This window comes from Diabrotica undecimpunctata, chromosome 6 (genome assembly GCF_040954645.1).
Source record: "Diabrotica undecimpunctata isolate CICGRU chromosome 6, icDiaUnde3, whole genome shotgun sequence".
Taxonomy (NCBI): Eukaryota; Metazoa; Arthropoda; class Insecta; order Coleoptera; family Chrysomelidae; genus Diabrotica; species Diabrotica undecimpunctata.
The window spans coordinates 42014979-42042151 of NC_092808.1; the positions used below are offsets into that span (position 1 = coordinate 42014979).

At 33.1% G+C, this 27173-nt stretch overlaps 1 protein-coding gene across 1 annotated transcript; it reads right to left on the reverse strand.

Annotated features, from left to right (window-relative positions):
• Positions 1–3178: 3178 nt before the first annotated feature.
• On the reverse strand, positions 3179–17630 carry LOC140444308 (uncharacterized). The gene is made up of 4 exons (XM_072536057.1): positions 17307–17630; positions 14850–16604; positions 12444–14288; positions 3179–3328 (listed from the first exon to the last, which is right to left on the reverse strand). The coding sequence occupies exons 1-4, from the start codon at positions 17628–17630 to the stop codon at positions 3179–3181; spliced, it is 4074 nt and encodes a 1357-aa protein (XP_072392158.1).
• Positions 17631–27173: the final 9543 nt, after the last annotated feature.

Below are 27173 nucleotides of genomic sequence, written 5' to 3' on the forward strand. Positions count from 1 at the left end.
TTACCTCATTACTTTAGTCTCATAATATTAGTTGACAAACAAAAATGTTAATCTTCAAGTCGGTTATAGAATCAGGTTTTGACATACGGGTCTAAATGTTGGCACATGACTATAAAAGATAAGAAAAAACTAGCAGTTGTAGAAATGGACTATCTAAGAGGAGCGTATGGGATATACAGAATTTATTACATAAGAAATGAAGAAATAAGTAGAAGAACAGGAATTATTTACAATACCATGAATACAATAGAGTTGAAACAACGTAAACGACTAACCCTTATGTGCCCATCAGAGCCATCCAAACAAAACTTAGATTCATTACTGACGCAGATAAAATTTAATTTGCTATTACATTTTTGCCAAGCTATGCACCAATTCTAAGAGTCGAGATTTATGCTGTGGTCTCAAAGGTAAGTGATGGTAAGCTCTTGGTAACATTCCAAGTAATCTTTATTTACCGGTTCTTCTTGACACCCTTCTTATAGCTGCAACTAAATCATCTCTTACTTGATGTACACTGTCCCGTCTATTTCTGGCAGAAAGAAGTCTAAAGACTAGGACTAGGTCTAGGACGTCCACTCTTCATGACTCTTCCCGAGGCAGATAAGTCTTATTGATATACCAACTATCCTTCCAACTCTTGACACTGTTATTGAATTAGGTTCAACTCTTCGTGAAATTACTGTTAACCAAAAACGGCATGTTTCATGCATACAATGCGTTATTTTGTGGAGACGCTTTAATGACGAAATTATCGGTTCAGACCATAACCCCATAGTAGTCACATTACGAACCAAATTGAAACTGGTTAAGAAACCCACACAAAGTAGAATTGATATTTAGGGATTAATGGAAACAACAAATAAGGGAACAAACTGTAAAAACTCTTACTGAAAATCTACGTAACGCACAATAACTGAATAAAAGTAGTTATAATATTGATCAGAAATGGGAAAATATAAAAGTAGCAATAATTAAAACAGCAAATGAAAACTTAAAACCAAAGAAAAGAAAACATAAAGACTGGATGACTGAAGAAATACTACTATTAATGAATGAAAGAAAATCATTCAAAACAAAAAATCCAATTAAATATAATAAAACTGGATCGATTAATTAAAAAGATAATAAAAGAAGCTAAGGAGAGAATGTTATATGAACAGTGCCAAGAACTAGAAGAAATTGAGAAAAAATATGACGTTTTTAACATTCCTAAAAGAATTAGAGAATTAACAGGAATGAGAAAAACACTTCAAACTAGGCAACTAAGAGATGAAAGTGGTGCACTTATAACAGATATAAACCAAAACATGCAGAGATGGGCACAATATATAGCACAACTTTTTGAAGACAAAGAGAGAACAGAACACCAAAAGAGTTTAAGGATGATACTGGGCCTGAAATTATACGAGAAAAAATTGAATATGAAATGAAACAAGCTCAAGGTGGTGAATCTCCCGGGCCTGATGAAGTTCCTATCGAATTACTCAAAATTGTAAATAATGAATCTATTAATCTTCTTTTGGATCTATTCAATACCATATATAGAACAGGTATAATACCTAAAGAATGGCTCCAATCAACATTCATACTGCTACCCAAAAAAGCCAATGCAAAGGAGTGCAATGAACATCGCACCATAGCCTTAATGAGTCATGTCTTGAAATTGTTTTTAAAAGTAATTCACAATAGAATACATAGGAAATTAGATGAAGCATAAGTAATACACAAATGGGATTTAGAAAAGGACTGGGAACACGAGATGCACTGCTTGCAGTAAGTGTTCTTTCGCAGAGATGCTTAGATATAAATCAGGAAGTATATGCCTGTTTCATTGATTTTGAAAAGGCATTTGACAGAGTGCAGCATAATCGGCTTAAATAAATTTTTTTAAATAAAAACATAGACAGTAGAGACATTAGAATCATATGTAACCTCTATTGGAATCAAACAGCAAAAGTGAAAGTTGAAAATGAACTGACCGAGGATATCCAGATTCGCCGTGGGGTTCGCCAAGGGTGTATTTTATCACCCTTGTTATTCAATTTATACAGTGAAGCCATCTCAGAATTAGCGCTTGCCGAGGTCAGTGAGGGCCTTATATTAAACGGTAAGCCACTTAATAACATAAGATATGCTGACGACACCGTCCTTCTGGCAGAAACACTAGAAGAACTGCAACACCTTGCTGAACAACTAAATATATATTGCAACGATTATGGACTAAAAATAAATTTGAAGAAAACCAAGTTCATGGTATTTATAAAAGCACAAAACATCAAAGTTAAGCTAGTACTAGATAATACAGAAATTGAACAAATATCTTCGTACAAATACCTTGGAGCATGGATCACAGAAGATACTGATCAGACAAAAGAAATAAGATGCCGCATTGAAATTGCACGGTCAATTTTTAATAGAATGAGAAAACTTTATTGTAATCGCGATATCAATATATCGCTCCGAATAAGAATGCTTCGATGTTATATATTCTTCACCCTTTTGTATGGGGTTGAAACTTGGACACTTAAAAAATCCAACATTAAAAACCTAGAAGCATTCGAAATGTGGTGTTACCGACGTATTTTGAAAATATCATGGATGGATCGCAAAACAAACGAACAAGTTCTCGAACAACTAGGAAAACAATGCGAAGTTTTAAATTTCATAAAAATCAGGAAATTGGAATACTTGGGGCACATCATGAGAGGTGAAGAATACGAACTACTAAGGAATATAATGCAGGGTAAAATCAAAGGCAGAAGAAGCGTAGGTAGACGTAAAATCTCGTGGCTACGCAATCTCCGTGAATGGTTTGGATGCAGTTCAATTGAACTATTCAGGCGCGTAACCAACAAAATTATAATTGCCAGAATGATTTCCAATCTCCGATAGGAGCGGAACTTAAAGAAGAAGAAGAAGAATGACGAAATTGCCCACGACCGAAAAAGACCACAAACAATCCAAAATCTTATTTTGTTTTTTTTTTGCGAAAAAAAAACTTCAGTTAATGAAAAGACAGCTTGCAAAAATGCAGTGAATTAAAACTATAATTATTAATTATATGTTTGGTGAATTTTCAGAAAAAAAACTAAAATTTTAAGGGCTTTTACTTAAGCACCACAAAAACTCTTGCTTTTACCCAGAATTGGCCAGACTAACACAATAAACCTTTTTACTAAACCGCCTCTGCATTGTTTTCATATATTATATAAAATCCTTTGAAGGCTCCCTTAGGCCCCTTTTCATGTTTGAATAACAAACTTTTTTGCTGTGCCGTGTTACTCTCTCCTATACCGTGAGCGTAATGCAACTCTCTAGCGTTGACCTAAAAGAGATAAAGCTATTAAATGGACAAGATCCAAAAATTGCGTTGAGTTTGGAGCTGGGCTTTTATTTTCACCTGAAAATTTATTTTATGTAAAATGACAAGATTGTATGACAAAATTTAATAAAGTGTGATGGATAAAATATCTTTTACACAGAGTTCCAATGTATTTATTTGTTGTCCAAATCTGTTCCTTATGCTTGAAAACTTTTATTTATTTGGGTATTAGTTTGTCTATTTTGATTCTAATGTTTCCTAGTCACTGTTTACTTCTTGTTGTCGGTTAGAGATTGCTTTTTTCGTCCCTTCCAGTTTGAGCTATACATGTAGCTGAGAATTCGTTTCACTAATATTTAAAATTATTGTTTTTTGTACAGTTTTATAATATTGTTGTATCATTATTCTTTTTTCCTGACTATCTATTTGGACTTTCTTTGTCTACATTGAAGAAAGTCCCTTCCATAAGCTACTATCGTAAGTCATTCTCATTTTTATAGTGCTTATCTATTAAGGATGTTGGATACTAACATGGCTATTTTGACTTTATTGAGTGCTGACCTCGTTTTTCTTATCTGAGGGTGGAAATTTTCATTTTATTTTTAATTTTCATTTAATGGCCCCGTCATATGCTAGGTTCCATAGCGCTGAGCCCAAGACGTTAACTAGCATGCCCTCCTCAACCATGACCTTTTTCTCGTAAAAATATTCCGCCATCACATTCATCAGATAGCTGAACATTCCCTCTTCTCCAATGCCTGCATCACCTCTTTTCATTGCAGAGTGTTAAATGCATTTCTAACATCGAAGAGTAGTAGATCCCTCCAGCGCTGTTCATCCACAATGTTGTATACCCAAGTATACTCAAAATTGTGTCAATTGATTCTTCCTCGCAGCATTCTCTCGTAAAACTTTTCGATACATGGGAGGAGGCATATGGGGCGATACTTTTTTCAGTTTTGGGAAGCATAAATAACCTTAATGTGCTCCAAAAGCAACCCAGGCTCCGCGCATCTTAAACCCTTTACCGCTTTGGGCGGTATCTGGTCTAGTCTGAAGGACCTATGCATCTTTAGTACATCTAATGCCTCGAATAACTCATCCATGTTAAAGTGTGTAGCCCGCTGGCCTACTTAGGTCGCGATTGAAAAAGCTCTTGTGTTACCTCAAGCTTTTTGTCTAGTTGCATTTCGTATGAGGGGTACGCATGAAAATTTTTCGTTACGATTCGATATACTTGACCAAAAATGTACTTATTTAACTTGTCACGCAGTTTTTTTCCGTGCTTTCTTTTTTCTGTTCGAATTCTTCTGTAAAGTTCTCTCTTTCGTGCGTGGTATTCTATTTCAATTTAATGGATTTGCTCGATGATAACAGGATTTATCCCTGCTCTGGCCCTTGCTTTCATTATCCTTCTCTTCATTACTACGCATTCATCTCTGAGCTCTTGTATGTCCCCACTTCATCAATATAGTATACTGCTCACCTCTTGATGACATACTCTACTTTCTTCTATAGCTTTTTTCATGATTCGTCCCAAGTTTTCCACCGTTGGCGTTTGACCCTGTATCCTACGTACTTTCAATTTAATGAGTTCCTCATATGCTTTTTAGTCATTTTCATTGCTGCATCCAACTTCAAATTTCCTGAACGTACGGAGCTTAGTAGTTACTGCTCCGCTTATCAAGAATACGATATACCGAAGTTTCGTTCCGGTATAATGTGGCAAGACCCATCAATCTTTTGGACTCCAGAAGGATGTTCAGTACCACTAAATCCAAGGTACCCACCCAATCAGCTAATATTTTACCATGAGTATCGGTGATGGGGGACCCTTACTCCGCCTCGTTTGCGTTGAAATCTACCAGTACCACGCATAATCTTCTCATACTCATCACATATGCCTATGTTAAGAGAGAGATATCAGCACACCAGCTACAATCAGGACGATCATATACTCTTCATTTACCTTTATTTTATATACTTGCAGCTTCCTGTTGCAGATTTGTACACCGACCTTTCATCATAAAGGTGACTTAATGTTGGAGACTAACTTTACTATGGACCTGATATTCTTTATCCCAATCTTACCAGGCAGGTAGCATCCAGCAAACCAGCATCTCGTCTTAACCGCTGTTGGGTTTGGCTCAGCTGTAACCAGTATGTTTATGTTCTTTTCAAACGGTAGTAGCCTCGGCAAATTAACTACTGACTTAAAACGTCGTGTAGTTGTTAAGCTGAACCATTTTCATGAGAAGGCAGTCATAGTATACTTCTTTTTGGTACCTTTATCTTGTAGTATGGTTTGAAGCAGGTTATATCAGGTTTTTGATATTTGACCATTATATAATATTTGGCTGAGATACTCTAGTTAACGTTATTTAATTCTTTAAATTTTTTTACGATCTTTTCAATTTTTTATAGTATCTCTTCATTGAGAAATCTGCATCTTCAAACCTATCTATCTAAATCCTATCTAAAACGCTTTGAGTTTGTTCTTTAATGTCTTAGTTAAATCTACCATATTATTTTATACTAAAAAACAGAAAGACTAAATTCCTCAACAAGCTGACTTTAATTTTCAATTGCATATCTAACTTTTAAGAATATTTTTATTTTGGAAATTTTAAAATTTCCAAATGGTATGGAACATTAGCCACAACTGTAATAGATGATTCATGTAAATTTGCATCAAAACTGCATCAATAAAAGCATGTTTTGAACTTTTTGACAATTGAATATGTGTCTTGTCTTCAGTATCGGTGTGTTTTATGGATTTTATACTCTCGTCCTGTCAATTCCGTTTTATTCCAAATTTAGAAAAAATCCACATTTTGTCTAAATAAACAAATAAAGCGTATTCTTTTTAAAAATTAGTATAGTTTCTTAAAACTTCAAATCCTTTATGAACCACACTAACTCTTTCACAATAGCTATTTGTAAAACAATGGAGCAAATGGAGATTTTTCCTCCCGAGTATGAAGTAATCATTCAAGGGAGAAAAAGGCACTTTACTCCCATGTTGTACATGATTTTTCCACCTCCCTCAAATAACAAGTAATTTTTTCAGTTTTAAATAATTTATTTATATAACTAACAAAAATTATTAGAGAACTAAAACTAACAATAATTATCACAGTATAACTATATTACAGCTATATTACAGTATAACTATATTTTCATAATTTCATCTTAAATATGTTTAATTTGTGGTTGGGCAAAATGTTAAATGTGCAATTTTGAGCAGTGGATATTTTAATAGCACTAGAAGTGGGAGCTGGAGCCAATGTAGTTTCCGTGATATTTTCACTAAAACTTATATTATACACTTGGTATCCCCCAAAAGTACTCGTATTTGGCTGATTACAATCTGCTTCTTTAACTTCAGTGACTACCATAATTTGGTTTAAAATTTTTCACATAATATCATATATAACCTACTCCAATGTCTTAGCTTTAGAGTCACAGGCTGACACATGCTCTTTAAAGAATGGATTCTCTTTTGATATTAAAGTATATCTTATTGCGAAACTTACATTCTCTATGTCTCATTACTAAGTACTTGTTTACTGTTTCATCTCAGACCCATATACCAACTTTGGCTGATGTTGGAGAATCAGATGCTTTATCACTTTATTCTATTGCTCCACCTGAAAGTGTTACGATAACTCTGTTATCTCTCAGAGTTCTCCTATTACAACTAAAATTTGTTGCTCTTTGCCTTTTTTGCCTTAATTTACTTACAATATGTTGAGTCTTTTACGGATTGTGCCTGATAAGATTGGGATAAAGAATGTCAGGTCCATAGTAAAGTTAATATTATGTCTTTACTAATTCTAATTTATTGTTCTTATTTTAATTTATTAAAACACGATAATTTATATCAATTTATTAAACCACTGTACAACAATTTATTTGACTAATAATTACATAATTTATCTATCGGACGTTACAATTTAAACGCGAGCGTGAGCATCTTTTTTGACTGACTGTTTTCTCCAAAAGTCCTGTTATATACCCAATATCGTTAGACTAGAAAAGTCGATGGCCTTCTGGACTAGACCGAGCGGCGAATTGGTCTCAAAACTGGTATGTTTACATGGGCTCGTCTCCAGAAAGTTCGAGTATTGTTTTTTTATAACGGAGGGGGACCCATCGTGTGTCAGGTAGGCATTACCTAGAAAATACGTGTATGAATGAGAATATTTGTAATACATATATTTACGGTTTTGGGTCAGAATTTATCGTAACACTAATATAGTCTATAGAGTCCTTTGTGGGAACTGTAAGTTGTCATACATATATCGAACAAACTGGCTGTTTCTTGAAAGGACGCCTTATATTTCACAAAAGTGATATTAATTGTTGAACACACAGGTGTGCCTTATTTACACGATGTTTTAATTTTATTAATTTTATTTAATTTGATGAAATATGATTGATAATTTATTTTGATGTTTGATTTATGTCAGAAAGAAACTCGTTTCTGTTTATTATATTTTTCGTTATTATTAAGTTTTCGATTGTTATATGTTATTATTGTTATAACCATATAAAAATCGAAAAGTAGTTATAAACAACGAAAAATATAATAAACAGAGAAGAGTTTGTTTCTGACATAAATCAAACAACAAAATAAATTATCATTATTAAGTAACATATAAGTTATAATGAAGTCGCTCTGATGAACCCCTGAGGGTGAAAAGTGTCCTCCCTCTACAATCCTGAATGAATGAATACTAATGTTTGTATGTAACTACGTGTCTAAATATTCTAAACCAAGGCTAAAATACCAAAAAAAAAAGAACATTGTAATTGCTAATATAATAAAAATATCATTTTAATAATTATAATATTTTGTGATGGTCAAAATTTAATCGATTAACCTCATGTTGTAAATTTTGTGCTTATTTTATACAATGTTTTTTTTTTCTTATTTTAATTGCATTGTATTTACTAATAAAATTATTATAACCATATTTTAGAATATCCTGAAGAAGCAAATAAATTTTCAAAGTATTTCAAAAGAGTATTTAAAAAAAATGGAATTTCAGGTTGGTATGAACATTCTAAGAGACGACGACGTAATCTATTCTTGAAAGCAGATCATGAGTGACCAAGAGAATCTGGCAGAACATGAAAAAAACAGAGCAACACAAGAAAACGGAATTTATATAATAAGATCAGAGGAAAGAGAACTATATATAATTACGGACTAACTGGCTGACAAAATATTAATTGATATACACCGAAACAATGAACACGTCGGAAACAGGAATTTATTTCTTGAGTTCCGAGAAAATTATATTTGCAAAGATGACCATAAGTTTGCAAAGGACATCGTAAAAAGATCTGAGGTCTGCCAAACATATAAATCGAGGAATTTTAAAAATGAAAACATACCTAAAAATATAACATCTGGCCAAAAATTAGATCTAGTAGCCATCGATATGTTGAGCGAACTGATAAGAGCTCCCCGTCGAAATAAGCACGTTTTGGTGGTGCTAAGCACATTTTTTTAAAATTATATTCTTGTCGAACAACAAAAGGAAATGAAATATTACTGAAAATAGACAATTTTATAGAAGAAGTTGGGACAACGAGGAAAATACTGCTAGATAATAATACTACGTATTTTAGAAACAATAAATTTACAGGTAAGCTACAATAAAAAGGAATAGACACTGTATTTACAAGCATCAAACATCCTCAGAGCAATCCATCCAAAAGATATATATACAGGAAGTAACAACGTTTTTACGAATTGCATTTAACGGACACCATACAGGACGGGATAGAAAGGTGAAATAAGTAGAAGAATATATAAACTCTATTCCAAACACAGTCACCAAAGAATCTCCGATGTATGTGATGAAGGAAAGAATGCTACCTCGACCATAGGAAGAGCCAACAGAAAGAGAATATGAAGAAGTAATAAACATAGTAACTACAAGATTAAGGAGAAGTGGAGAAAAATACTTCCAAAGAAAGCAAAGCAACGGCGAAGAAGACCTGTAACATTTCAACAAGGCGATAAAGTAATGGTGAGAGCATTGAGAGTGTCCAATTTGAATAACGGTGTTTGTGCTAAATTGCTGCCAGTATTTGAAGGTCCATATGTCTTGCAAACAGCAGATGGTGTAAACAGCTACAGATTAGGGCACATAGAGAATGGAAATATTAGGGATATATTTAACATCAATGACATCTACCGTTATTTTGAATAAAAAAATTGCAGACATGTAAATAATTTAGATAGATAAGAAGTATAGAAATAGTAGATAGGATTAAGCAAACTGATGGAGTATTTTGGATCTGAAAAAAATTTTCTTTTCAATCTCATTTTATTTTCACACCCAAGGCGGGGAAGTTATTGTGGATAAATAAAGGCAGAGAAAAAGAAGAAAATATATCTATTTTATACATAAAATTTGTCAATTTGGAAAACGTCAAATTATTTTTTTAAAAAATATTTGTTTCTTGCATTTAAAATGTAAAATACCTATTTGTCTGTCTATTGTTAACATAGGTATTGGTTTTACCCGGTATAAAGTTGTCTTTGTTAAAATATTTGTAATCTAATCGATAATATTCATGGAATTGTTTATTGGTTTTGAAGTGCATTTAAAAACAATTTGTGTTTGAACGTCAGATTACCGAAAAAGTTTGTTGGGAAAAGTCGGGAATTTGGAGTTCCTAGAAAATGTTAAAGTACTTACGACTGGGAAATTTGAAGACGTTAAAATAAAGAAAGAGATACGTGTGTTTTGACCAATGAAAAGGAAGGAAAGGTATTGATGAAAGGGTGTGTTAAGCCAAGAGAGTTTTTGAAATAATAGAAAAAGACAGTGAGTGTAGCGACAGTGTAGAGAGTTAATTCCCGATAGCTGAAAGGAACAGTTTGTGTTTAAAAAAAAAAGTAAAAAAGGGCCGGTCTTCGTTAAAGTTAAAATTAAATTCGGTGATAAGTGATAGCATTTATAAGTATACATATAATAGTATCCGACATCGTAAATAAAAAGTGTTCCAAGGTATTCAGATATACTTCTATATTTATTTTTAACAATATTCTCCGTTACGAGGACTTCTGTTTCATCGATTCATAACGACTCCAGTGTATTATGACAGAAACGTTTACATAAACAATTTCGTAATATTTTTAAATTATTTTTTGCAACCATAATTCATGATTATATCTATACTGGGTAACTTTCTATTTATATGCCTTTTTATATTTAATTACTTACTCTTTTCATAGATTGTTTGTTTTTTGCAATGTATGCTGTCATTAAAATTTTTGTTTATTTCTTTGATAGAAACATTTTTTTTTAATATACGGTTATATTTTATTTTTAAATTTTATTTATCCACGAGCTCCCTCTGAATATTGGTTTTGCATTTCTGTAATTGAGTGACGTAAAACCCTGAGATTATTTACCAATTTCTGCTAGCCCAAAAAAAATTTATGTTTTATTAATTATTATTAATTCAAAATAAATTTTATTAACAAATACAGAAAGAAAGAAGTAGAAATAAAACAATATATATATATATAGAAAAGAAATTTACCTTTGCAGATTAGTTAAATAGTAAACTCTTAAATATTGGGGAAATCTGCAAGAAATACTCTAATGTGTATCAATTGTTTCGCCGAACGTTTTCGCCAAAGAGAATTAATTTGGCTTCTTCAGGGCTGAAAGAGAATAAATTATAATTAGCTACCATATATTATCTATTAAAACATTATTGATCTTACCGTAACTTAGAATTGTAGAGTTAGAATATTAAAAAACTTAGCTAGTAACATAGTGGTGTTTTTTGTTACTATGTGCAAAAAAAGTTTTTTTTTAAGGTTTGAAATATATGGTAGCTTTGAACTTGACACGTAAAGGCTTACCCAAGGTCAATCGAAAAACCCAATGTAACTACATTTAAAAGGAGGTAATTCTTTGAATTGTCGGCAAAAACTAAATTTTTGATTTTTAGATAGTTTAAAAGTGAGGTTCTGTTTTAGCCAGAACGCAAGCGCTGACAACTTCATTGTTCTTATGAATCTTTATGTCGTTAAGGTTCATTGGTAAAAAACGAATGAATTTTAATCCCAGTATAGGGAAATATTATTTTGATTTACTTTATTTAATTATATTATATTGTTCATGTATTATTGCATCTTATTGAGATGTATCTAAGAAAAGCAAGGGAATGCTATATATTTTTTTTGTGTTAATGAAAATTAATTATAAAGGTATGTTAGTTGTTAATGGATATATCAGTCAAGTTAGTTATCTGTGATATAGTATTGTTCTTGGTATCTGATTTAAGTAACAAGTGGTGATGGAAAGGGTAAACTTTGTTGCCAAACTATCCACATTTAAGAGAGGCGTATTTGAACACCTAATTGCTTCAAAATATTTATAAAGGACCACTGAAGCAATAAAACAATTAAGAGGTATTTTCCTTCGATTTATTTACAGTGAACTTAAGGGCTGATTCAAACATTGACAATTATCGCAATTCTGACAGTTACATAAAGAGTTATAAAAATATTAGCTTTACAGTGAGTGCGGGGAGGCAGTAACAGATATACATGAAATGATAAAATTGAGAGAGACCAACTATATACGTTTTAACACAAAACACCGGGTTTACAAGCGCATTTATTACTTACGGACCACACACTTTTCGGGATCGACAACACACGCACGGCCTTCAATTTTCGAGAGGCAAACTGTCACTGTCTAGTCCTAGTCCTAAGTTATATAAAGCGGGGAGTAGAGTGTTTATTATGTAGGGAGTCAGTCGCACACACGACAACACGACAGCTGACGACATAAGCGCACAATTCGATAAAATAACTATATTATACAGGTTGCTTTTTACAACATACTGCCCCCCGTTGAAGCACTAGCTTTAACATTATAAAAGACATTAAAAAGAAAAGAGTACATAAAAAAAAACCAATATGAGTAATAGTATACAAATTCATACAAACAACATATTATGAGTAAAAGTACTAAACCTAATAACATTAACATAATCCTTCACTAGGAAGAGGACACAATTTTGTTATCGAGCGTTTGAAAATCCCATCCTTAGTTTTAACAGATGCAATTCTCACTCGGCCATCTTTACCCGGAAAGACTTCCATCACTCGTGCCAATGACCAGTAGAGAGGAGGGAGATTGTCTTCTTTAACTAGCACAAGGTCATTGGGTTGTAAATTTTTAAATGGGAGAAACCATTTTGGACGATTTTGAAGTCGATTCAGATAATCAGTCGACCACCTTTTCCAAAAAAGTTGCTGGAGCTTAGAGAGATTTTGCCAGATGCTAAGTCGATTTTCCGGGATAGATGTATACTCCTGGTCGGGTAGCGAGGTGAGAGACCTTCCAATCAGGAAGTGACCAGGGGTAAGATATGTGAAATCGGAGGGATCATTAGAGAGGGCACAAATGGGCCGAGAATTAAGTACGGCTTCAATTTGGGTAAGCACGGTACTGAATTCCTCGAATGTAATTTTGAGATTGCCCAACAATCTATAGATATGATGTTTAGCGCTCTTTATAGCGCTCTCCCAGAGTCCTCCATGATGAGGAGATCGAGGTGGTATTGTTTTCCACCGAATTTGAGAGGAGGCTAAAAATTCCTGAATAGAAGAGTTAGTTTCCTTATTTTTCAAGAAATTGTAGAGTTCGAATAACTGATTTTTAGCCCCAAGAAAGTTTGTCGCATTATCAGAGAAAATAGTCTGAGGGAGACCTCTGCGACTGATAAAGCGCTTGAGAGTGAGAAGAAACGCTTCTGTTGTAAGCCCACTGACTAATTCTATATGAACCGCACGTGTGGACATACAGACAAATAGAGCTATGTATGACTTTATCAAGGGACTTTTACGAAGTTTAGAGGCCTTTATTAGAAAGGGACCACCAAAATCCAAACCTACATGAGCAAAAACTTGAGCAGAGCATAAGCGTTCCTTAGGTAAATCAGACATGATTTGAGCTAAGGGTTTGGCATTAAACTTGAAACAAACATGACATTCGTGGACTATCCTCTTAATCTCCCGTAGACCATTCAAGGGCCAATATCTAAGGCGAACTTGAGAGAGAGTATTCTGAGGACCTGCATGATGGAGCCTGAGATGTTCTTTTTTGAGAATTAGACGAACAACATGATTTTTCGAGGGGAGGAGGAGAGGATATTTTTGATCAAAGGTAACTTCGGAATACCTAAGACGTCCACCTACACGGAGCATTTCATTTTTGTCAAGAAAAGGAGCAAATTGTAAGAGAGACTTATTAGAAATAATCTTATTGCCTTTGAGATCAGCAATTTCTGAGGAAAAACATGAGTTTTGCAATAATTTTATAATTTTCATTTCGGCATTTTGAAGTTCAGATACTTCAAGTGCACCCGATAATTTTTGAGTGCCAGACTTTGCGTTATTACCAAATCTGAGTACATAAGCTATAGTCCTTACATATTTCGTGAAACTGGAGAACCTTTCAGAAAGCATGACAAAGAACTCAAATTGAGCACTTCGAGTGTGAAGAACAACTTTTCTTTCTTCAGGTAATTTATTAGAATTAAACTTCGGACTATATTCAGACAAATTTAGGTCAAATGTTTGCAAAAACTGAGGACCGTGAAACCAAAGAGTGGAGTTGAGTATGTTAGAGGGCATCATTCCTCTGGAGAGGATGTCAGCAGGGTTGTCTTTAGACTTTACGTGTCTCCAATGAGAGTGAGAAGAATTTTCTTGAATTTGAGCTACCCTGTTGGCGACAAATTGATTCCATCTGGAGTGATGTGATCTGAGCCACGCCAAAACTATCTCAGAATCGCTCCACATGTTTATAGAGGTAATAGAGGGCAATTTATCCTTTATGATATCAACCACCTTTGTGGTGAGCTTGCTAGCCAATAAAGCACCCATAAGTTCCAGCCTTGGAAGCGTTATGGTCTTTAAAGGAGCAATACGACTTTTCGAAACAATAAGAGAGCACGAGATATTTTTTGATTTGTAGATGACCCGTATATAACAACAAGCAGCATATGCTTTCAAACTTGCGTCAGAAAAAGAGTGAATTTCAATAGAAGAAATTTCATGACATGAGAAAAGACATCTGGGTATGCTTATGTCTTTGAGAGCAGCGAGATCAGTTATAAACTTCAACCATTCATTTAAAATATTTACATCCACGGAGTCATTCCAATTAATTTTAGAAATCCAAATTTTTTGCATAATAATTTTAGCAAGAACAGTTACGGGATTAATGAGCCCTTGTGGATCAAAAATTTGAGCGATAATAGAGAGTACTTCCCTTTTTGTGTAATTATCCTTTATTGATAATTGAGGTACAGAAATTGAAAATGTATCAGTACTGGGGTTCCAACAGAGACCTAAAACCTTATTAGAAGCATTCTCTGGTGAAATAATATACGCAGAGTTTGTAGAGAGAGTAGAAACATTTTCCAAAAACATTTTTGAGTTAGAGCACCATTTATGAAGAGAAATGCATGCCTTGTTGAGTAGGTCAGTTATCTCATTATGAGCCTTAAGAAGAGTTTGCGTGTCATTGGCCCCATATAGAATGTCATCTACATAGCATCCTGTTAAGAGAGCATCGGAGGCCAATGGGTATTTGTTTTGATGAGTTTTAGCTAATTCCATCAAACAACGAGTACTTTGAAAGCTTGCGCTTTTTGTTCCATAAGTTACGGTTTGAAGCTCAAGACATTCGATGTCCTGTTCTGGAGAATCCCGCCAGAGGATATTCTGCAGGAATGTGTGATCAGGATGAATTCGTACCTGCCTGTACATTTTTTGTATGTCGGAAGTGAAGACATAGGTATACAATCTAAACCGAAGGAGAATGTCGAAAAGTTCAGGCTGAAGAGTTTTTCCTTTCAACAGGATGTCATTAAGAGAATAGCCACTGGAACTTTTCATGGAGCCATCAAAAACCACCCGTAATTTGGTAGTTAATGATTCTTCTTTTATGACAGAGTGATGAGGTAAAAAGTATTTATTTTCTAAGTGCACATTTGTGAGAGAAAGAGGAACCTTTTTGGCATGTCCAAGAGAAACATATTCATTGATGAATGCTTTATATTGAGTGTATACATTTTCGTGCTTTAAGAGTTTATTTTCTAAACTAATAAACCTTTTCCTAGCCATATTGTAAGAAATGCCCAGCATTTTATGTGCTGTTTCAGAAATGAGAGGAAGCTTTACCTGAAACCGACCAGAAGGTAGAATTTGAGTTGTTTCAGTGAATATTTGTTCAGCCAGATCCTCAGAGGAGGAGATTTTAACAGAGGGGGTCACTTCTTCGACTTCGAAGAATTGTCGAATTATATTATCGAGCTTATCTTCCTCAGATGTGGACTGGACAAATAAAGAGACATTTGACTGTGTAGGGAACAACTGTGAGCTATAAATTCCTTTGTGAAGTGCGTAAGGAGGTAAAGAACCAAACATAATGTACCCTAAGTGTGTGTTCTGGAGAACAGGGAGTCCTTTACCTAAACGTATTAAACCATCCGATAACAACTCACTATATATGTCACTGGCAAGAAGAAGATCTATATTTCCAGGGACAGAGTAGGTGGGATCTGCGAGAGTGACTGTAGAGGGGATATTAAATTTACTTCTGTTTATGGATACCTGGGGGAGTCTACAAGTTATGTTGTCTAAAATAGCACAGGAGATTTTGAAACCATTACCATTTCTTTTGTATGGAAAAATTTCTAGATCGACCATTTTGTTCGAGAATGAACTATGTTCAGAGATGGTAGAGATTTGTAACCTTTTGCTATAAGGAGAGAGATTTAATTTTTGAACCAAATCTTTAGAGACAAATGACGACTGAGATCCACTATCTAAAATACATCTAGCGTGTATGGGCACGCCATGCTTTGAATAAATAGTGACTAGAGCGGTTGCCAGCAGAACATCCTGCTTTATTGACAGAGCAGAGAGAGAAGTCATTACATTTGACACCTGAGAGGTTTGAGATTCAGAGAGAGAGACAGAATTACTTGGACCGGCTTCACCATCAGACCAAGTGTTTTGTACATTGCGAGAGGTTGCGTGATTGTGTCGTTGAAAAGATCTACTAGAAGAAGAGCTATTTTCATGGTCATTGTGCAAGAGTGTGTGATGCCTTTTCTTGCATATACCACATAAACGTTGAGACGAACAATTTTGTGAAAAGTGTTTAGTTCCTAAACAGTTGCGACATAGTTTGTTTTCATTAACAAATTTATACTTATCCTGTAAGAAAAGATTAGCAAATTTTGTGCATGCATAAATAGTGTGTGTAGCATTATTACAAAATACGCATGTTTTGGAGTACGAGTTAGTTTTGTTATTTGCCGAAGAGAAGAGAACCGTTTTAGAGTGAGTTTTAATAACTTTTTTATCGTTATTATCTAAGGAGTTTAACTTTTCCATAATGTCACACTTTTTTTCTAAAAAATCAAAGAATTGATTTAGCGTGGGAATATCTTTTGACCCTAACTCGTATTCGAAAGACCGGTGAGTGGTAAAGTCCACTTTTTGCAAAAATATTTCTATTAATAAGAGATCCCAATGCTCGATGGGTACATTCATATTTTTTAGCGCGAGTAAGGTCTGTTTTGCGGTGACCAAAAATTCACGTAAGGCCTTTGCATTAGTTTTGACTAAGGATGGAACTTTCAAAAGACGCTGTATAAGCAAACTAATTACGCGCGATTTGTTTTCGTAGCGATTTCGAAGAGTCTCTAACGCGATTTGGAAGTTTTCTTCTAAAACTTGGATGTTTTCTACCAACTGGAGAGGTTCGTTGCGTAGAAAGGATTTGAGATAAACAAAACGCTGGACGTTGTTGAGTTCCGGGTTATTAATAATTAACGTCTCGAAGAGCTGATAGAATGCACTCCATTCTGAGAAGCATCCTGAGAAAGTTTGAATTTTAATTTCGGGAAGAGTCACTTTAGCACTAGCTAAACGTGGAGAAGTGGAACTGAACTGGTGTGAAGGAGGTTGGAGCATCTCCATTCTATGTTGAAGACCTGCCAGAGTTGAGAAGTACTTTTCTTCAATTTCTTCCCTATCGCGTTCTTCAGTGTTTTCTTCGTCCAGTTCCTCAATCTGATCCATGAGGTCATCATATTTGGCGTAACAATTCGTTAGTTCAGTATGACGGAGTTGGAACTGCAAGGGATCCGTTTCTTGAGCAGAGTTATCTCTTAACCAATTAGAGATACGAGAGATTTTTGATTTCAACGGTTTGCGTTGTTTCTTCAATTGATCCATTGCGGTTAGAGATGTATCAAAAGCTTTGCGAGATATTTATCTATGAGAGATACACGAGAAATAAAAAATTTTAGAGTCTAAAACACAGCTTAGTCCACCCCGTATAATAAACAAGAGTCTCAGAAAATAATGTCTGTACGAATCCTGCAAAATATAAACTTGTCCTGTATACTAATAATATGCGTTCGAACTTTTGAATGTCCCTGTACGCTTGATTATAAAAATATATCATGGAACGAACTCACCAAATTAATAGAAACGAATCGTAAAAAATCCATAAATCCATATGTTTCTTGTTAGCAATTTCACTTGAGATTTTGAGATGCACCTCGAAGAGCGATAAATCTGCGATAAGAATGTTGAGGATGAACACTTCAAACACTTGCGTGGTGACGTAATGTTCCATGTGCCGTGATATTGTTTATCTTATGTTTTTACGCAAAGTTCTATTTTGTGAAGAGCACTTAGTAATGAGTATTATTTTAATTTTTATGGGAAAAGAATTAAAATAAGAGAAAATTAATTTGATTTATGAAAAGGAATTGCGATAAACAATATATCCGGCTCGAAGGACCACAAGATGATGGAAAGGGTAAACTTTGTTGCCAAACTATCCACATTTAAGAGAGGCGTATTTGAACACCTAATTGCTTCAAAATATTTATAAAGGACCACTGAAGCAATAAAACAATTAAGAGGTATTTTCCTTCGATTTATTTACAGTGAACTTAAGGGCTGATTCAAACATTGACAATTATCGCAATTCTGACAGTTACATAAAGAGTTATAAAAATATTAGCTTTACAGTGAGTGCGGGGAGGCAGTAACAGATATACATGAAATGATAAAATTGAGAGAGACCAACTATATACGTTTTAACACAAAACACCGGGTTTACAAGCGCATTTATTACTTACGGACCACACACTTTTCGGGATCGACAACACACGCACGGCCTTCAATTTTCGAGAGGCAAACTGTCACTGTCTAGTCCTAGTCCTAAGTTATATAAAGCGGGGAGTAGAGTGTTTATTATGTAGGGAGTCAGTCGCACACACGTCAACACGACAGCTGACGACATAAGCGCACAATTCGATAAAATAACTATATTATACAGGTTGCTTTTTACAACAAGTGGTATATATCGCTTAGATTCTTGATGTCACTCTTAACATTAATGGAGAAATCGTTAAGGAAAATATAAGACATTTCAATGAACTCTCTTTTAGATTTATTGTTCTCACGGTGGAGAATTGTGGTGTTAGTATAGTCCATGAGATGACCAGTGGAATGGACATGTTTGGCTAATGCACAACGGTCAGGGTGAAGTCGAGAATCACTTTTGTGTAGTTTAATACGTGATTTCAATAATTGAGATGTTTGACCGATGTAGGAATTGTTGCAAGAGAGACATGGAATGTTGTAGACAATATTACTAAGCCTATCTATGGGAGTCTTATCTTTTATCTTAGAATAAAGATTATTAATTGTTAGGGCTGATCTACAAGCCACATTAAGTTTAATGTTGTTATTATTATTGCCAAAGCTATTTTCAACACTTTTCAGAATCCTTGTTAACCCCGGAGTGATATCTCTGAAATATGGTAATGAAAAATATTTGTTTATAGGAGTATTCGAGACTGGGTTCCCACTTAAGACATCAGGATCAGCATTGTTAGTCGCGAAGGAAGGTGTAATATCTTCGTCATGGATAGTATTAAACAAAATCTTATTAACTAATGGTGTTGGATAAGCGTTTGAAATAAAAATAACTGGGACCGTATTAGAGGCTGTTGTTCCATGTCTTACGACAGATTCATCAACATCGTCGAATTTCATTTTAACAACACTTACTTCTCATTTAATGATAAATTCTATCAACAAACTTTCGGTACCCCTATGGGAGCTAAGATTTCTCCTATCATTGCAACTTACGTTATGGATTATGTATTAGATTCAGTCATTCCTTTACTATCCTTTAATATTCCATTTATTAAAAAATATGTTGATGATATCATTTTGGCTATACCCAATGACAAGGTAGATGAACTATTAGATACTTTTAATGGTTATGACCCCTACATCCAGTTCACTATAGAAAGGGAAGATGGTAATTGGTCCGTCCCCTTTCTCGACATAAGGATGATCAGGGAAACCAACAACATCAAAATAGATTGGTATCAAAAACCGACCCATTCTGGTAGATACCTTAACTACAACTCATACCATAACAATTCTACCAAAGTCAACTTAATCAAACAGATGAAAAATAGAGTAACAAAACTATCAGATCCTTCATTTCATACAAAAAACCTACAAATCGTACAGAAACTTTTTATTTCAAACGCTTATCCAACACCATTAGTTAATAAGATTTTGTTTAATACTATCCGTGACGAAGATATTACACCTTCCTTCGCGACTAACAATGCTGATCCTGATGTCTTAAGTGGGAACCCAGTCTCGAATACTTCTATAAACAAATATTTTTCATTACCATATTTCAGAGATATCACTCCGGGGTTAACAAGGATTCTGAAAAGTGTTGAAAATAGCTTTGGCAATAATAATAACAACATTAAACTTAATGTGGCTTGTAGATCAGCCCTAACAATTAATAATCTTTATTCTAAGATAAAAGATAAGACTCCCATAGATAGGCTTAGTAATATTGTCTACAACATTCCATGTGTTGTGAATTTATTAATTGTTATGTCTTTAATTTATAATGTCTTTATCAAAAGGTTCTTATCTAAATTTATTAAAAAGCACAATAACTGATATTAATTTATTTATCACTAAATATACATAATTTATTAAAAGGCGAGCGTAACAATAAATATCGCGAGCGCGAATCTTCTTTATTAACTGTTTTCAAAATAAAAGTTCCCTCATATTTATACGAAAACAGCTGCTCTAGAACTCCATGGATGTTGACCTCAATTGACCTGGTTTCGCCTCGAATGGACAGGCCTAATTCCGGAAGATTCGCATGGAACCAGTTTTTTATTACTTGGAGTTTATGCCAGCTGGTCGAAAGGTCTCGTATAATCTAAAACATATTAGTGAATAAAAACATGTTTACAGGTTAAAACTATGACTCATATTTTTACGTAACACATGTCTCTCTTGCAACAATTCCTACATCGGTCAAACATCTCAATTATTGAAATCACGTATTACACTACACAAAAGTGATTCTCGACTTCACCCTGACCGTTGTGCATTAGCCAAACATGTCCATTCCACTGGTCATCTCATGGACTATAGTAACACCACAATTCTCCACCGTGAGAACAATAAATCTAAAAGAGAGTTCATTGAAATGTCTTATATTTTCCTTAACGATTTCTCCATTAATGTTAAGAGTGACATCAAGAATCTAAGCGATATATACCACTTGTTACTTAAATCAGATACCAAGAACAATACTATATCACAGATAACTAACTTGACTGATATATCCATTAACAACTAACATACCTTTATAATTAATTTTCATTAACACAAAAAAAATATATAACATTCCCTTGCTTTTCTTAGATACATCTCAATAAGATGCAATAATACATGAACAATATAATATAATTAAATAAAGTAAATCAAAATAATATTTCCCTATACTGGGATTAAAATTCATTCGTTTTTTACCAATGAACCTTAACGACATAAAGATTCATAAGAACAATGAAGTTGTCAGCGCTTGCGTTCTGGCTAAAACAGAACCTCACTTTTAAACTATCTAAAAATCAAAAATTTTGTTATTGCCGACAATTCAAAGAATTACCTCCTTTTAAATGTAGTTACATTGGGTTTTTCGATTGACCTTGGGTAAGCCTTTACGTGTCAAGTTCAAAGCTACCATACATTTCAAACCTTAAATAAAAACTTTTTTTGCACATAGTAACAAAAAACACCACTATGTTACTAGCTAAGTTTTTTAATATTCTAACTCTACAATTCTAAGTTACGGTAAGATCAATAATGTTTTAATAGATAATATATGGTAGCTAATTATAATTTATTCTCTTTCAGCCCTGAAGAAGCCAAATTAATTCTCTTTGGCGAAAACGTTCGGCGAAACAATTGATACACATTAGAGTCTTTCTTGCAGATTTCCCCAATATTTAAGAGTTTACTATATATATATATATATATATATATATATATATATATATATATATATATATATATATATATATATATATATATATATATATATATATATATATATACATCATTCTACCATTGTTGCGTCTGATATCATCCCAATTACATACATTATTGATACCTTCGAATTATTGCGTCCGTATATCGGAAGCAATAATGTCAAGCCATAGTTTTTGTTGTTCCTGTCGTTTTTTAAGTATTATTGGTACGTTGTAAATTGACAAAATGTATATACTTCCTCTTTTTAATTTCAATTTGGCAACATATAATCAGATGACAGAGATATTTTATGATTTAAATTTGAATCAGGACGCAATAGTATTAGCCAACCGTATATTGTTAGTTCATCGATAGTCCGTATTGGCGCTAAGATAATATACTACATCAAGTATACGGTTTACAAACTACGCACATTATTGCATCCTAAATATGGCAACGCTGTTTTCTATTTTTAAAAGCAGTTCACGACGCTGAGGGATACACGATATAATATTTTGCAAATTTGCAATATTTGCATGTGGTTGTCTCGTATTAGTTGTATGTGGACGTTTTAAATGAATGTTTTTGTTAATTTTGTTAAGTTTTCTTAAAAATAGATAACTATCAATATGAATCGTGGGAAGCGAATATTAAATGAGTGTCTAAATCAAAGTTCCGGAGGTAAGCAATTAATAAGTATGTATAATTTTGAACGATCAAGTAATTTATGTGATTGATTTAAATGTTTTATTATTTCTGTTAATATAGATAGTAAGCCTGCACCTGGTCTATATAATAACATTCAAAAAAATTTGGAATATTCGACAAATGGGTATCTAGAAGTTGACATTAACTTTTTTGAAAATCAAAAAGCAAATTTAAAAATTCCAGAACAATGTAAGTACTTTACAACTATTTTTAATTTATTTAAATTTTAATATTGAATTCGTTTCCAACCATTTTTGCAGGTACTAATTCAGACAGTAACTTTCAGTTTAACCAAAAATTGTCAAATTGGTTTTGCAATCGAGGTTTTATCACGGAAAATAATGAAAACTGTCCAGCTAGACAAGAATTTATTGACAACTGTGAAAATCAAAATATTTTACAAATATCAAGTGATGTAGACACCCCTGCTCTTACGACAGAAACGGAAAATACTGAAAATGATTATGTTTTAAAAAAACAGGTAAGTTGCTGCTAAAAAAATATACTTATTTACTGTTCAAGAATTATTTCGATAGGTACATTATGGTGTTATCTCAGCAAAAAAATACATTCGAAAAAGACTTAGTGTAAGCCTGGAATATCCTTTTCATGGATCATCAAGTGACAAATTTTATGTGTCACCATGTTAGATAAAATTTATTGTTTAAATCATCCTCTAACTCTAAGTATAACTATTTATAAAAAGGTATCATAGTAATATACATAATCTCCCTGTATTTTGGGTCATGTATTCCAAAGAAGAAAACAATAAATTAGTTGGATATAATTTACTTATATCAATGCTTAATTTTTGGTAAGATACAGGGTGTCACGGTTTTAATTTTGTTATAGTTATTTTTATCGAAACTAAAATAATATTACAATATTTGCATAATATGTATTATTGGTCGGTTGTTATTGTCGGAAGATCTAAAGCCGGTAACGCTTTTGTTGTACCGTGCAGATAGAGACACCTGTGGTTCATGCATATTGCACCATCAATACAAGATTATCATAACTCAAAAAGTTGCTTTTTACAGAAACAACAATTTAATTTGGCTCTAAAATATAATCTTCAATAACAATAAATTCAATTACAATACGTTAACAATAACAACACAATAATTTTTGTACACTTTATTAATGTTAAACAAAATAGTAAATACATAATAGTATTTTTATTCCGTATTGGCATTGTCCTACATTACTTTAGTTGACTTTGCTTTCATGTCCATCTAAAATTTATGATGTTCTTTGGGAATGGCCAAATCATTACACAATGAAACTAAGTCAGTCTTTTTCTTAGTTGTTATCGCCGTAGGTACGTTAGAAGCAGGAACAAGACTAATATCAGCTACTGTTTTCTGAGGGCCTCTAGCTTTGTCTCTAATTTTTATTTCAGAAAATTCTTTGTCATCAAAGTTAGTTTTATAAAATATCGACTCTGGATGGCATTTTTCAAATTTAAAAATTTTTACTTCATTCCAGCAGACCTTTCGCCCTTTTGTGCCGATAGAATAATTTTTACTCATTGTTGTACTAAGATTTTTTAAATCGTAAACGTTTTCAGTCTGGGCTTGGATGATGGAATATGGTTTATCTTTTTTCTTTGTCAGTGCGATAACTAGAACCCACTGAGACCGAACATAGATAGAGGTACTCTTAAGCATTCTTTCTTTTTCTTTTTCTATAGTTGAGTGAACACTATCGCCCTCGTTTTGGGTGTGTCCTACTGTTAAATATTTATGGTAGATTGTTGAAATTGGTAATACATTAACAGCATATAAATACATGGCACAAACATATTTGTTTTTGTTCTGTCCACAGCAGTTATCAGAATAAAATATTGCTGTTTCTTTCTCAACACAATGGTCTTTTAGATAATTAAATACAAAACTACCAATTTCATGTGAACCTCTGTTAGCTATGGCTTCATGCCAAATATAGCACATAACTTCTTTATTTGTAATATTATAAACAGTAAAGTTGAAAGTACTTAGCTTACTTTTATAATAAAATGCTGAAGATTTTCCTAAAGGAGTTGGTAATACAGCTTGTAAATAATACACTAAAACAATGCTTTTATCTGGATTTTTTCTTGATTGTTCTACATCATTCTGTTTTTCGGTCCTTGCTTCTTCTTTGTGTCTAATGTGAGTTTTAGATATCTCATCCATTAAATTTTTTTCTTCTAGAGAGCTATTTTGATATTTCTGTCATAAATTACATTGATATTTTTTAGGTTTGAATAGACCAATGTTGTATTCGGTCTTAAATACTTTTGCATAAATAGGCTGTTTAGCATAAGGTTCATTTTGTTCCTCACATTTTTCTTTATACAGCCTATATAGAGTAGCCAAATTAAGGCTTCCACCAATGTATTCTCAAGATGTTTTTGCCCTTAAATAGTGGGATTCAATTCTTGCAATTGATTCAATATACTGCTGGATACCTTTTAATATGGCAATACTGGTCGATTTTTGATGGCCGTGCCTTCCACGCATATCACTTTCAACCATGCCTTCTGTATTTAATTTTTTTAAATGAGTCCTTACCATCATAGTACTAATAGACAAAGTACTAACAAAAAAGTGTTTATATACTCTAACTTTAGCTCCATTAACAACAAAATGAAAGGCAAAATTTTTTGATCTGTTACTTCCTTCCTTCTTATATTCGTCTTTTGGTGTAATTTGGCTGATACAATTTCCAATAAAATCCCTCCTCCTGGTAATATCATTCAAACAATAAAAACCGGTTAAAATTTTTTCCCTGTCCTGATTATTAATTTTAGAGGTACACTTTAAACGGCAACTATTTCCACATGATGCTTTACAAGTTTTCTTGTTAACTGGCTTACCTGATGAATTCACATAATATTGACCTGAATTCAACTTATTTCTTTTTATATATCGGGTCCATTTAGACGGATTACAAATTTTTTTACGTGACTTTTTCTCCATAACCATTTGCCTCTTCATTCGTTTGTTCCGCTGATGTACTTTGTAAGTCAGTTATTACATTTTGTTGAGTACTGCTGTCATCATTTTCTGATAGTGGATATTGATCTGAATTTTCGTTTTCAGTATCGGACGTATCAAAGTCTTCAGGAATATTTACCCAGTTTGGATCATCGCTATCGTCATTTTCATTCTGAGATATATCAAGATTATGCTGTGCATTGTCTAAAGGAGTATATATTTTAGGGCCACCTGTATCGCTAGCATCATACTCGTAATTAAAGTCTTCATCGGGACTACATGACAGCAGCACTGGTTTAAGATGAGTCCTATTCTCGGATTCAGTAAAACATTCATTCATTTTTTCTTCCATATCCCTTAAATGAAACAAAAAAACAACCAAAGTAAATATCAACTATTATCAATAATAATTATCATTCAAAAATTAAAGGCATAATGTCACATTGCATAAAATTATTGTAAAAATGTTAGTCATAACCCCATAAATGATTACACAACCTAAAATATTTTTCACGAAATATTAATGGTACAATTTATTACCACTGCAAATAATATACTTTTAAACATGAAGATAAATATTTTATGCCATCTCCAATTACATCTTTATATTTAATAGTGTAATTCAATATGAATTTCATGCATAGCTACAATTTCTAACGTAAACATAAACAAAACTTATATTCATGTATTTAAAAATGCTGACTGACAAGAAACCGATGAAAATTATTTCTTTTTCGTTAAAATATTGCAAACTAAAAACAATTAGGATATTTTCAAATATTCCGTTAGTATAATGTGACATAGATGGATAACTGTAATAACATAATCTTACAATTTTATATTTGTCACAAATGGATTTACACACCTAAAAATACCTAATTTATACTTACTTTTTGTGCTTTTGCTCCGAGTTCTATTAATTTTCTACATCTTGTAGTCACTTTTCCACTCATTTTGGGTTGTTTTCGGTGGTTTTAATAATAACAATAACAAATTAAAAGTAAAGTATAGAACAATCGAAAACTACACTCACACGACGTGATATGTAATAATAATACATCATAAAACCCCATTTAAACCCTAATTTTAAGCCTTGAAATCTAGCAGCGTTGGAGTTGTGATAGTGGTGCAGAGTTTGCTGGGTACCTACCGCATTGAATGCAATATTATCATAACTAAAAAGTGATAGTCTTGCACTCATAAGTTATTTTATTTCGAATAAATTTAAAACTAAACTAACTCCAGAATAATGGTCTTATATTAAATTTTGAGTTGCAATACTCTTGCATTATGTTAGACTAACCATTACCAGTACAGATTCATCAAAAACCAAAAATGGCAATTTTTGAGTTGTGATAGTCTTGCATTGATGGTGCGAGATATGATAAGAAAACATATTATGTTTGTGTTTTTGTGTATTTAATTTTGAATTAGAATTTTTTACTTTCTAATATTTATTTGTGAAAAACCGCAAGCGCAATTATTTTTATGATATTTTGATTTTAAATCTTTAATTCTAACAAAACACGCTAGTGCAAAAATAATTAAGATCTACACACTACTAACAATAACATCATAAAAATTTAGATTACGCTACATTGTGTACAACTGAATAAGCTTGACCTCCAAAACACATAGTATCTCTGTGATCTAGCAGTTTTTAGACATACTGTGTTTCTCGCATTTATATGCCTTTTAGTCCTTC

Coding starts and splice junctions, on each gene's coding strand:
- LOC140444308 (XM_072536057.1), bottom strand. CDS start 17,630: ATGGATCAATTGAAGAAACAACGCAAACCGTTGAAATCAAAAATCTCT. Junction 16,605..17,306: donor CACGTTTAGCTAGTGCTAAA/GTGACTCTTCCC, acceptor CTTTTCTTACAG/GATAAGTATAAATTTGTTAA. Junction 3,329..12,443: donor TTCCGGGTAAAGATGGCCGA/GTGAGAATTGCA, acceptor TATCTCTTTTAG/GTCAACGCTAGAGAGTTGCA.